The following is a 12,500-nucleotide window of genomic DNA, read 5'->3' on the forward strand; positions in this document are numbered from 1 at the left end:
CCGCCTGCCCTGCCTGCCTAGTCTACCTGCCCTGCCTGCCTAGTCTACCTGCCCTGCCTGCCTAGTCTACCTGCCCTGCCTGCCCAACCTGCCCTACATGCCCCCGCCTGCTCTGCCTGCCTGCCTGCCTGCCTGCCTGCCCTACCTGCCTTGCCATTCCACCCTGCTTTTCCCGTTCCCTGCTATTTCCTCATTAAAAACCTTATTATTTTATATTTGTGTCCTGACTCTGTGTTCTGCGCTGCAGTTCATTAGCTCTGACCTTAACAGATAGGGAGGAGGGATAGGCCTATACAACGTGATGTAACGTAAGCACCTGGACGTATCAAATGAATAATGATCGGGCTGTAGACAGTAACAGCTGAGTCGAGCACATCAACACACACATCAACACTTCGCGACACTTGTCTGGTCCACTGCGACTGAATAGGATGCTGCCAAAGCACTATCACCGCAAACAGCAAAAACAGCAACAATAAACTCCCATACAAGCCACTTCAGCACCGAACAGCTCCGATACACCCCCGCACGCCATTTCTGCACCGGACAGCTCTGCCACACCCCCGCACGCCGGTTCTGCACCGAACAGCTCCGCTACACCCCCGCACGCCGGTTCTGCACCGGACAGCTCCGATCGACCCCTACACGCCGCATCAGCACCATAGACAGCGCCAAAAACACTGCAAGCCGCTTCAGCACTGAATAGGTCCACAATCTTAGGAGTCCCACCAACTCTCGCCTTCAACAGACGGACCACGACTACAGTGAATGATTCTCTGTATCTAATTTACCCAAAACCAACAACGATTCGAACAAAGCAAAGTTTAAGAATTTGCTAAATATGGTGACGTTTAGCCTACGTTTGCCTTTAGCCGCAAGAACCGTTATTAAGCTAATAGCCAAGGAATGTGAGTACAGCGTAATTATCATGACTCACTTGAGTTGTTTTTAATAGTTGGACCTGTATTTCCACGAAGTCGTTTAAACACTTGCTCACCCATAGCAAATGGGAGTGTGTCCGCATGAATAACCGTTGTGCCGAGGGTTGTTGTCGGTAGACTAAAGGGCAACAACAACATACGGCGTCGGGGTCAGAGAGCGGTGTAGGTAAGCCGGGGGGGGGACCGGGCAATGACCGTGTCCTCAACAGCGAGGCGCGAGGACAAAGAGAATCACATAGAGGTTAAACGTGAGGTTGGGTATAGATAGGTTTTTTTTTTCTGACATGTCATCAAATGTTGTCCACTCCCTCTCTGATGTATCCCTGTGTATGGAGAAACCCCTGTCGCAGCATATTCGCGTCTGAAGTGTCGCCTATGGCGTAATTGGAACACAAGAGAAGCGGTGGATAGGGGACCTTCGTTAAGACTGCAAGGTGGACGGGGCTTAATGTGATACCTTGCTACCGTGCGTAGTAGACTTACTAAGCAATAAATAACACGCACACACACACACACACACACACACACACACACACACACACACACACACACATACACACACATACACACACACACACACACACACACACAGAACATGATCAAACAGCGCAGGCGCAGCCAATGAAAGGAGGTCAAAAAAAAAAAAAAAAATTAAAACATTCTGTATGAGTAAAAAAAAAGACGATAAGTCAGCTATTTTTTTTCTGTCTGATCAGTAGTGCCATCTCAGTGTTATCTGTAGCACCGGGGATCCTGCATTACTCCCTTGTAATTGTGTGTGTGTGTGTGTGTGTGTGTGTGTGTGTGTGTGTGTGTGTGTGTGTGTGTGTGTATGTGTGTGTGTGTGTCCTCCAGGATTTCGAAAGCCAACACACCCCGCTGCGTAAAAGGGGGGGCTTCGCCGACAAAGGAGCACCATTCGGTGAAGACAAGCACGTGAATGGGCCGACGGGAGACGTATGGACTAATCGATAAACGGATCCGCACATCCGAGTTTGCAAGGCTAAGCACAAAAAAGAGAGAAAGAGTGGGAAAAGCGACCCCATCCAATAGTTTTAGTGCTTTTATTCTCGATCGAAGTCTTAAAAGGGCTAGCACAACATCCCCCAAGCTCTCTTCTCCTCCTCCTCCTCCTCCCCCTCTCCCTCTTTCTCTCCTTTTAGACGGCTGCTCCGCGTGCTGCGCTGCAGCAGAAATCGGCGCGCAGTCAGCTACTATCGGAACCGCAGTGCTACGCTATAGCACAACGAAAGAGAGAGAGAGAGAGAGGGAGGGAGGGAGGGAGAACGGGAGAAAGAAGGGAGGGAGGGAGGGAAAAAAGAGGGGGGCTCAAAAGCGATAATAAGCAATCCAGCGCGCACCCCTGCATGCCTGATAATAAAACAGCTCGCGTGTCACCGAGGATGAAGAGCTGAGGGATACACTGGCGGCGCAGTAGAAGCGATGACGACATTTACCCGCCGCGCGAGGAGCAGAACGCTTCTCGAGCCGAGATGCTGTTTTTCAAAATCAAACTGATTCAGGGCCCGTTCCGTCAATTATATAATCAATGGAATGGGAGGAGAGTCGGGTTCTTTTTCTCTCTTCGCCCATAAGTATTGGCCATAGCTCAGGAGCTGTCTGTGAACATCTCTTCACATATTACAATGGCAAAATGTGTCTCTCTTGATAAACAATCGCTATTCTATTGTATTATTCCATTCTATTCTGTCTTATTCTGGTCCTCTGTGGTTTAGTTAGTAGAGCATGGCGCTAACAACGCTTAGGTTGTGGGTTTGATTCCTGCTGGGACCATATATACTGAAATGTATGCACTCACTGCAATGTAAGTCACTTTGGTTAAAAGTGTCAGCTAAATGGCATATTTTATTCTAATCTATGTCTGGGAAGTCACAGATCTTGAAACTAGAAACACCTACAACCAGCTTAAAGGAACCCTGCACACAGTATCAGAGCACTTTTGCCCTCACTTTTGCCCTCCAAACACCTATGGCAGCCAATCAATCAACCTAACCTGCTGAACTCCACTTAAAACCTGCATTGTCCCTTTATCTCCCCTACTTCATTACCCCCTGGTTGCCATGAAACAGTTGACAGCATTTTCAATTTCATCCTTCTGTCTATATATCTACACACAGGATCCTGTTTACTGTATATCCAGTCTTTAAAACAGGGCATTATTGCAGACTCTGCAGACACACACACACACACACACACACACACACACACACACACACACACACACACACACACACACACACACACACACACACACACACACATATATATGTACACACACACACACACACACACACACACACACACACACACACACACATATATATATATATATATAGCCAGACAAGCGGACTGACTACCAACTTGAACCACACTGTGCTTGCTTGAATATTTATTTCTTACATCGTCCTTTCCATACTCTGGAGGGCTGGCCTACAGCCTATGTTTATGTGTAGATAGCCTGGGGCCTACAAGTATGCTGCTGATGTGTATGAGTGGTTTTAATGTTTACGTTTTCCATCTCCGGGTTAAACCAGAGACCAGGCAACCAGCAACCTGTTCAATAAGCTGTCTTGATGTGCCCGAGTCAACAAAAAAAACGCTTTCACACACAATAATCCAGGTCACGGAGAGTCTTTGTCTCCGTAAATGGATATGGATCTCACAATTAGGCATGGGGTGGGAGAGAGAGAGAGAGAGAGAGAGAGAGAGAGAGAGAGAGAGAGAGAGAGAGAGAGAGAAAGACAGATAGAGAGACAGACACAGAGAGAGAGAGAGAGAGAGAGAGAGAGAGAGAGTGATGGAGAAAGACAGAGAGAGAGAGAGATAGACAGAGAGAGAGAGAGAGAGAGAGAGAGAGAGATAGACAGAGAGAGAGAGAGAGAGAGAGAGAGAGAGAGAGAGAGAGAGAGAGAGAGACAGATGGAGATAGACAGAGAGAGAGAGAGAGAGAGGTTGTGGATGGTAAGACATGACCAACTGCCAGTCTAGAGGAGCAGCAGGGAGGTTTAAACAGCACTATGCTGTGTAGAAACCACTGAGCACACAGCGCCCTCTACAGGTCTTCTGTGGCTCAGCTGTTAGCGCATGGTGCTGGAGTGCAGTAGCAACGCCAAGGTTGTGGGTTCGATACCCGCTGGGACCATATACAGTATGCTGGCTACTAAAAATGTAGGCACTCACTGTGCTCTAAGTCCATTTGGATAAAAGCATCAGCACAATGAAGTATATTATATTATTATTATATTATCTACAGAGTGGTCCTAATCGTATTAGTACAGTGCACTTGACTCTGAAGTGTGTGGTGTCCGGTTCAAGTCCCCTTTCGGTCTAACCCACCAATTCATTACGTTATATGGTCTGGCACTATTACTCCCTCACCACATAGCAGAGAAGGTAATTGACTTGAGTCTGTTGCAGTAAACCACGACATCTCTCTAACCTTGCTACACTCTACCAGGGGAGGCTGGTGGAGGTAGAAATCGGAGGACAGTCTCATTGGAGTGCATGGAACAGAATGAGGAATGGTATCGGATACGCAAGCCTGTCCTCCGATTTTTTTCTACCTCCACCGTGTGTGTTTGACACCGTTCTTCATTCCGTTTCATGCAATTACAATGAGCCTGTCCTCCAATTTCTACCTCCACCAGCCTCCCCTGTAAACTAGACCTACCACCCTGCAGCATCTGGTCTCATGGAGGCAGTCTCTCAGCTCTGCTCTGGTATAGAAGTTAGTTCCCCATCTGTACAGATCTAGGATCAGTTATATGCCACCTTCCCTTCAACACAACCTCAGATTTTAGTGGTGGGAAAGACAGACTGACCTTAGATCACTTTATAGGGGTTTCTTCATCCTACTCTTCTCAGAATAATGTAAATTTATCAATAAAGTAATCTTCTGTTTTCTTCCAGGCCATAAATCCACTCTGGCAAGTCGATATGATGTGTGTTTAAAATCTGTGGCATATTTTCAAGGTCTAGCCGATAAGAATTGTTGCCAGTGTTGTTGCCACCACAGAACATTGCTTAAAAAAAGTGTGTGTGTGTGTGTGCGCGTGTGTGTGTGTGTGTGTGTGTGTGTGTGTGTGTGTGTGTGTCCTCCAGGATTTTGAAAGCCAGCACACCCCGCTGCGTAAAAGGGGGGGCTTCGCCGACAAAGGCACGCCGGCAAAGGCACGCCGACAGGCACGTGAATGTGTGTGTGTGTGTGTGTGTGTGTGTGTGTGTGTGTGTGTGTGTGTGAGATGTGAAGGTGTTTATTTGTGTTTGGGTGCGTGCAGGTGTAAGGCACCAGTCAGCCATTGTAACAGGCTACAGGCCTATACACATTAAATAGAACCATATCAACAGTCAGCACATACAGTAGCCTGTATTTCCTGACTGAGAATGTGTGTGTACAGGTCTCAACCACATGCTTGTATAGATCATTTAGCACAGGTGTAGGCACCTGCAATACAGATGTTTGTTATGCCTACAACTATTCAACTAGACTAGGTTGTATTCCAATGAGAGAAAACGTGTCTTTTATATGATAGACAGGCCACCATAGATAGAACATGGAGCACCCTACCGCACCTGACAACAACAATAGGCCGCTAGTCTACACGTCACGGTGGATGAATGGATGTCTATGGAAAGGGAATAACGAAGAGCTGGGGTCTCACATACCTAAGGGCGACAAGTGACGTATATGCGGCTGCCGCATGGTTCGCATGCCAACTGCTCTATATCATTAAAAGCACAGTGAGATGCGGTGCGGTGCGGTGCGGTGGAGGACAGCGGAGGCCCAGACGACTGACTGACCAATCAATAGAATTAGCCAGGCATTCAGTCAAGACCGCGTGAGAGAGGACCTTCACCCGGATAGGTTAAGAGAGAGAGACTGCGCGAGACGGAGGGGTTGATTGGCGGGAAGGACAGGGCAGGTGAAATGATGCTCGCGACAAGGTAATAATCAAACGGCCGGAGTAAAACGTAGTGAAACTTTTTTGTTTTTCAAACCAAAAGCGAATGTGTTACTGTAACGTGGGTGTAAACGTGACGGACAATTAGAACCACTAATCACTTCTTTTTTTATTTTTTTTATCTGGTGGTGCGCAAAACGTTTAAGGAACTGTAGCCGGTAAGCAGAGAGAGCACAGGCTGTGAAGAGAGGATGGGAGAGTACGATGGAGAGAAAGAGAGAGAGAGAGAGAGAGAGAGAGAGAGAGAGAGTGAGAGCGAAAGGAAAGGAGACAGAGAGATGCGCACCGAGGGGACGGGGGAGGGGACCGGGAGACAAGCGAGCGAGAGGAAAGATAATGCGCTAATAGAGACTGAGTGATACGCGCGCGTTGACAACGACTCTGGAGCGAGAGGTCCACAAAGAATGACAGAGGAAAAAACGACGATTTAATCAAGCGTGGGAAAGAAAGAGGGGAGGGGGGGTGATGGAGGGGGGGGGGGTTGAGGGTGAGGGGGGGTTGGAAGAGGATGGGTATGCAGTAGACGCAGCGTTAGCAGGGAAATAATGCGTAAAAATGGAGAGGGTGAGAGAAAGAGGGAACGCGGAGGAGAGAAGCAGGCTTCTAGGACAGGGAAAGCGACTGACTGTGTCTAAGAGAGTAGAGGCGCAGGGGACAAGGGACAACTTTGACAAAGATGTCAGCGATCAAATAAAATAAAATAAAATAGCTTAAACGGTTAACAAAATTGTAACCTGACATCATCCAAGAGCCACATACCAACAAACAGAATCACTTATAAGCAACCCAGCAGTCTTTTTGAGTTAGCTGCTTTTGGAAACGATACACAGACTCATTCGTCCCGGCTATAAAAGCCCCAGCATATTATCTGAAGGAGAAACGAGGACCGCATTCCAATACATCTTCATCGCACTAACTTTGACTGGGCAGGTAGCCCAACTATTTCTGAAACAGGACAGTGCCTGCATGTCTATAATGAAGTGAAGAGACACTAATAGCCTACAACACGGTATCATCACACATCAGTGGACTCACCCGGGCATATTTGGAAGAGTAGGGGTCCTCAAAAAGCGCCCACATCTTGGGTTGCCACACTTTCCACCACCCGGCCTTGCGGTTCTCCTCCTGCAGACATAACCGCTTCAGGTCCCCGTCGGTGAGCGCCGGGTCGTCCTCCGGAAGGTCTGGTTCGGGGGTTTCAAAGCTGTCCAGCGCCTCCTCGGCGTCCCTGTGTTGCCGGTAGTTCATCCAGCAGCATGCCTCCACGTCCGTCTCGTCGATGCCCCAGAAAGCGAGCTCCTCTTCGAACAGCGGACCGCACACGTCGTTGGGACAGTGGAGCTTACCGGTCCGGTAGTAGTTGAGGATGAAGGCGAAGGTGGCCGGGTGGCGGTCGAAGAAGAACTCGTCGGAATTGGGATTGTAGTCAAAGTTGCTAAAAGCGTCCGGTTCGGTGAGCCACGATAAACGGGTGCCGGGGAGCGTTTTGAGGGTGCTCCGGTAGGTCTCGTGTCGAACCCCACCGCAGTTTATCACGATTTTCTCGCTTTCTGACGCACAAGTCATGTCTGCGCTGTAACATACTTTGCTGGACGACTTGTTCCCACCACTGCGTCCTTTGAACGAGGAGACACACACCGAACTGAGCATAGAGAGACGGGGGGAGGGAGAGGAGGAGAGAGAGAACGCAGAGGGGCGGGGGGGAGGAGGAGTCTGTGGAGAGAGAGAGAGAGAGAGAGAGAGAGAGAGAGAGAGAGAGAGAGATTTAGTTTTAAAGGATGGAGTATGGTTTTGATTTTTTTAACACAGAGAACAACACTGATTTTCGAACATGTGCATTGATGTAGAGCACCCCCCCCCCAAACACACACACACACCCTCACCCCCCTAAATAGTGAACAAGTTACTATGCTAAAAACATCAAACAGTACCAGTAAATATTGTAGGCTTAAAACGTGTCTTGCTGTATTGACTGCAGTGAAGGTGTGTGCTTTATCACAGATCTGATTTTAAGGTCTGAGTGACCTATCCCTTTAACATAATAACTCAATATACTTAGAGAGTATGAGATACTCAAGAGTGTGTGCTGTGATGTGAATCAAAGGGATAGGTGGCAGTCATCTTACTGATAGGACCGATTGAAGGGTGATTAATACAGTAAGTCAGCAGTGGACAAGGTACACACACACACACACACACACACACACACTGACACACGCATGCATGCACACACATACGTACACACACACACACACACACACACATACACACACGCATGCACATACGTACACACACACACACACACACACATGCACGCACATACGTACACACACACATGCACGCACATACGTACACACACACACACGCAGGCACACACACACACACACACACACACACACACACACACACACACACACACACACACACACACACACACACAGGGCATATGAATGGGGTATTACATAACAAATGGGTCTCCCCTTCTCCCCCTTTCCTTAATCTCTCCCTTCTGTTCCCTCTTTCTCTCTACCTTTCTCTCTATCTCTCTCTTTCTCTCCCCCGCCCCCCCCCCCCCCCCCCCGCCCTCTCTCCTGCACGGCCCCACTCTCCTGCCGTCCTCCTGTCTTTCGCTGTCTTTCAATTCACTAAAACACTTTCTTCAATTAGACCAGAGCAAAGATGAATATGACAGAGTGTTTCACGCCCACATCCCTCCTCCCTCCTCCCTCCTCCCTCCACTCTCTCTCTCTCTCTCTCTCCAAGCGTCAGCCTATCCAATGGGAGAGAGGGAAGGGTAGAGTGGGAGAGAGAGAGAGAGACAGAGAGAGAGTGAGGGGAGAGGAAAGCTAGAGGCAGAACGATTATTTGCTGAGCTCTACAAAATGGGGAGAAAAGACTGCAGACCATTAGTGCACCCTGTTCTCTCTCTCTCTCTCTCTCTCTCTCTCTCTCTCGCTCTCCTTCTCCCACTCCCTCTCTCCTGTTCTCTCCCTCTTTCACTCTCCTTCCCCAGTCCCCCTCTCTCTTTTCATCTCCCCTCCCTCTACCCCCCCTCTCTGTATCACCTCTCTCTGCACCCCCCCCCCTCCCTCTCCCTCTCTGAGAACAGAGCTAATGTGCCATGTAGTCCATTCAGTACAGTCTGCAACTACTGTATTAACCCCTCCTACATCAGAGGGATGTCCATACACTATTAGCTTAGCTATGTATATTCTCCATACACTAGCTTAGCTTAATGTGTATGTATATTCCCATACACTAGCTTAGCTTAATGTGTATGTATATTCCCCTACACTAGCTTATCTTGTATGTATATTCTCCATACTCTAGCTTAGCTTAGCTTGTATGTATATTTTTCATAAATTAGCTTATATTTTATGTATATTCTCCATACACTAGTTTAGCTTAACGTGTATGTATATTCCCATACATTATCTTAGCTTAGCTTGTATGGCTATTCTCCAATACACCTCCGTGTTTTACCACAATGTATGTAGCAGAAGTACACCCGCACACAGCAACACAGCGTGTTCATCTCCATAACCTAAAGTGGCCTCCTTCCTTCGTCACCTCATCTCCTCATCTCCTTTCCTTCATCTGTGTTGACATAACGGACCTGGACAATAAAATGCAAAGAATGCGTATTCCGGGAAGTCATCCGCCACGCTGCTCTCTATGTAGCCTGTGTGTTCAGATGGGTGAGGGATGGAAGGGAGGACGCCATGCTAGACGATGCGCCCCATGTCTGTATACTGCCCTATCATCCTATTATATGCCAGTGAAGCGGGCAGGTGCTGGGGTTTCTTTTGTGAGTGAGTGTGTGTGTGTGTGTGTGTGTGTGTGTGTGTGTGTGTGTGTGTGTGTGTATGTGCGTATGTATGTGTGTGTGTGTGTATGTGCCTGTGTGTGTTTGTGTGCGTGTGCGTGTGTGTGTATATCTGTGTGTGTATGTGCCTGGAAGTGTTTGTGTGTGTGCATGTGTATGTGTGTGTGTGTGTGTGTGTGTGTGTGTGTGTGTTGTGCCCTTTCCCTGTCATTGCAGTGTTTAGAGAGAGGTGCATGTAGTGCCCTTGTACTGTACATTTAGAGGGATGTATCCCAATCGACTACTCTGGCCTCCTCTCCTTGCCTTCTCTCCTTTCCTCCTCTCCTTGCCTCCTTTCCTTAGTCTGCGTTAATCAGAATAACAAAGTACAGAAGTGACGCTTTCAGATCAGAACATATTACTTGGAGAAAGCCACTTTGAGGTGCAGCTTTAAGTCATTAGAAGTAGCCTACCTATTAGTAAGGCTTGCTATGGCTATAATGTAGCTTGATGCATCACTAAACTACGGCTGCAAAACGTTAGTTTATCTGCATAGAGAGACTAGGACAGACAGAAATGGAGGAGTGGAAAATGTTTAAAGGGTTAATAAATGTGCGGACGCACACACACACACACACACACGCACACACACACACACACACACAGACACACACACACACACACACAAAACTGCACTGCAAGGGGACAGGGACCATGCAGGAAAGTGAATGGTCTTTTGCTGCAGTGAAAACAACAATGATACTGCCTCTCTCTCTCTCTCTCTTTCTCCTCATCTACCCTCTCTCTTCTCTCTCTCTCTCCACCTCTCTCTCTTTCTCTCTCTCTCTCTCTAGTTCTCAATGGCCCCTCGTCACCCAATCGCCACATTCTGTCCTTTACCTTCTCAAAGTGATATATCTACTTGAGCTCTTCCCCCTCTCTCTCCCTCTATTTCCATCGCCTCTGTCACTCCTGTTCCGCATAAAAGAATCCGATTTCAGGGGCGGGAGAACCTCTCTTTCCCTTTCTCTGCTTTCTTTTGTCCTCTCTCTCTCCTTCACTTTTAGCATTCTCCCTCTCTTTTTCAGTCCTTACCTGTCCCACCTCACTATAAATTCCTGCCTCTCACTGTCTTCTCCCCCTTTCTCTCTCTCTCTCTCTCTCTCTCTCTCTCTCTCTCTGTCTCTCTCTCTCTCTCTGTGTATTCCTTCTTCCCCTCTCTCCATCCCCACAACTCTACCTCACTTTCTATCTATCTATCTATCTATCTATCTATCTATCTATCTATCTATCTATCTATCTATCTATCTATCTATCTATCTATCTATCTATCTATCTATCTATCTCCTCATCTACCCTTTCCTCTCATCTCTGTCCTTCCTCTCTCTCTCTCTCTCTCTCTCTCTCTCTCTCTCTCATGCCCTCTGTTCTTGGGCATTCACTCTGCTACTTTGCTGGCGGTGCTGTTTGAAAAACCACTCTCCCTCCCTCCCCTTCTCCTCACCTCTTCCCCCCCCCTTTCTCTCTCTCTCTCTCTCTCTCTCTCTCTCTCTCTCTCTCTCTCTCCCTGAGTTGAAAGTCTCTCCCCCTCTTCTCCAGATGTCCTCTGTGCTGCTACCTCATGCTATCGTTTCATTACGTCCAGGCAAACTGCCACGGACCGGACCACAGTCCCTGAGAGGCAGGATGGAGGGAATCACAGAGAAGAGGAAAGAGAGAGAGGGAGGGAGGGAGGAAAGGAAGGAGGGAGGGGGCAGACGAGAGGGGACCAATAAACACACAGCTACACAAGGTGAGTTTAGCAGATCCAGAGGGGTGAGTGAGTGTGTGTATGTGGGGGCGGTAGGAGGGAAGAGGGGAGGGGAGGGGAGGGGAGGGGAAGGGGGGGGCAGGAGGGTTGTGAACAGGCTGGGATGGGAGTTACAGATGGGTGGGCAAGACTTCAGAACCAGGGGAGGCTGGTGGAGGTAGAAATCGGAGGACGGGCTCATTGTAATGCATGGAATGGAATGAGGATGTATGATGTATGATACCATTCCTTATTCCGTTCCATTCAGTGCAATGAGCCCGTCCTCCGATTGCTACCTCCACCAGCCCCCCCTGTTCGCAACATGTGTGTGAAGAACAAAACGAAATGGAGAAATTATTTTAAAAGATTAAGTTGTGAATACATAATGCTGCTACTGTCCTGAGTTATTATGAATATCTATAAGAGTTGAATTGGAGAAGGGCATAGAAACATGCAGCGAATTGACTGCGATTTTTTTTTTTTACTATACTGCGCCGGTCCAGAATGCATAGGCGCACTTCTGTAGGTTTCAGCACCATGGACAGCGTGCGAATTCCCTCTCGTCATTAAAAACAAAAATCTTCGGTTAAACCTTCGGCTATTTCCGGAGAGCGCCGGAGATTCAGCAGGGAAAAGTAGAGGGAGTGAAAAGGAGCCGGAGGGCAGGATAAGTTTTCCTGTCGTTTATGCAGGAGGGTTTTGTTTTATGATGGACAATATTGCATGTGCTTAGAGTGTGTCTGTTGTTAAGGAACATCCAACCAAAACTGGAATAGAATACCGTAAATAATAATAATAATAATAATAATAATAATATGAGACATTTGAAATCGTACACGGCTAATGGCGAATTAAGGAGATGCCACGGGGTCGTAGCGTCTATGTCTGTATTTTTTAAACCTCGTTTTGGGTCCGGATGGTTAATGTATAGTTCGTACAAATATAATCTATAATTCAATCACTGTTTTACCTCATTCAGCCAC

The 12,500-nt window shown here is 47.8% G+C and overlaps 1 protein-coding gene across 5 annotated transcripts in view; it reads right to left on the bottom strand.

Moving 5' to 3' along the window:
• Positions 1-7,597, bottom strand: part of kcnc3a (potassium voltage-gated channel, Shaw-related subfamily, member 3a) — a gene marked incomplete at both ends in the record, with an annotated part of 59,598 nt that extends 52,001 nt beyond the window's left edge. For 2 of the 5 annotated variants that reach the window (XM_083676295.1, XM_083676294.1), the window contains one exon: positions 6,959-7,588. In XM_083676295.1, the coding sequence (XP_083532421.1) occupies positions 6,959-7,573 (615 nt within the window). Of the gene's footprint in view, positions 1-6,958 lie in introns of all 5 variants that reach the window. The other 3 variants (XM_083676293.1, XM_083676296.1, XM_083676297.1) reach the window with 3 other exon arrangements.
• Between the last annotated feature and the right edge of the window lie 4,903 nt (positions 7,598-12,500).

This window comes from Argentina silus, assembly GCF_951799395.1.
Source record: "Argentina silus genome assembly, chromosome: 9".
Lineage (NCBI taxonomy): Eukaryota > Metazoa > Chordata > Actinopteri > Argentiniformes > Argentinidae > Argentina > Argentina silus.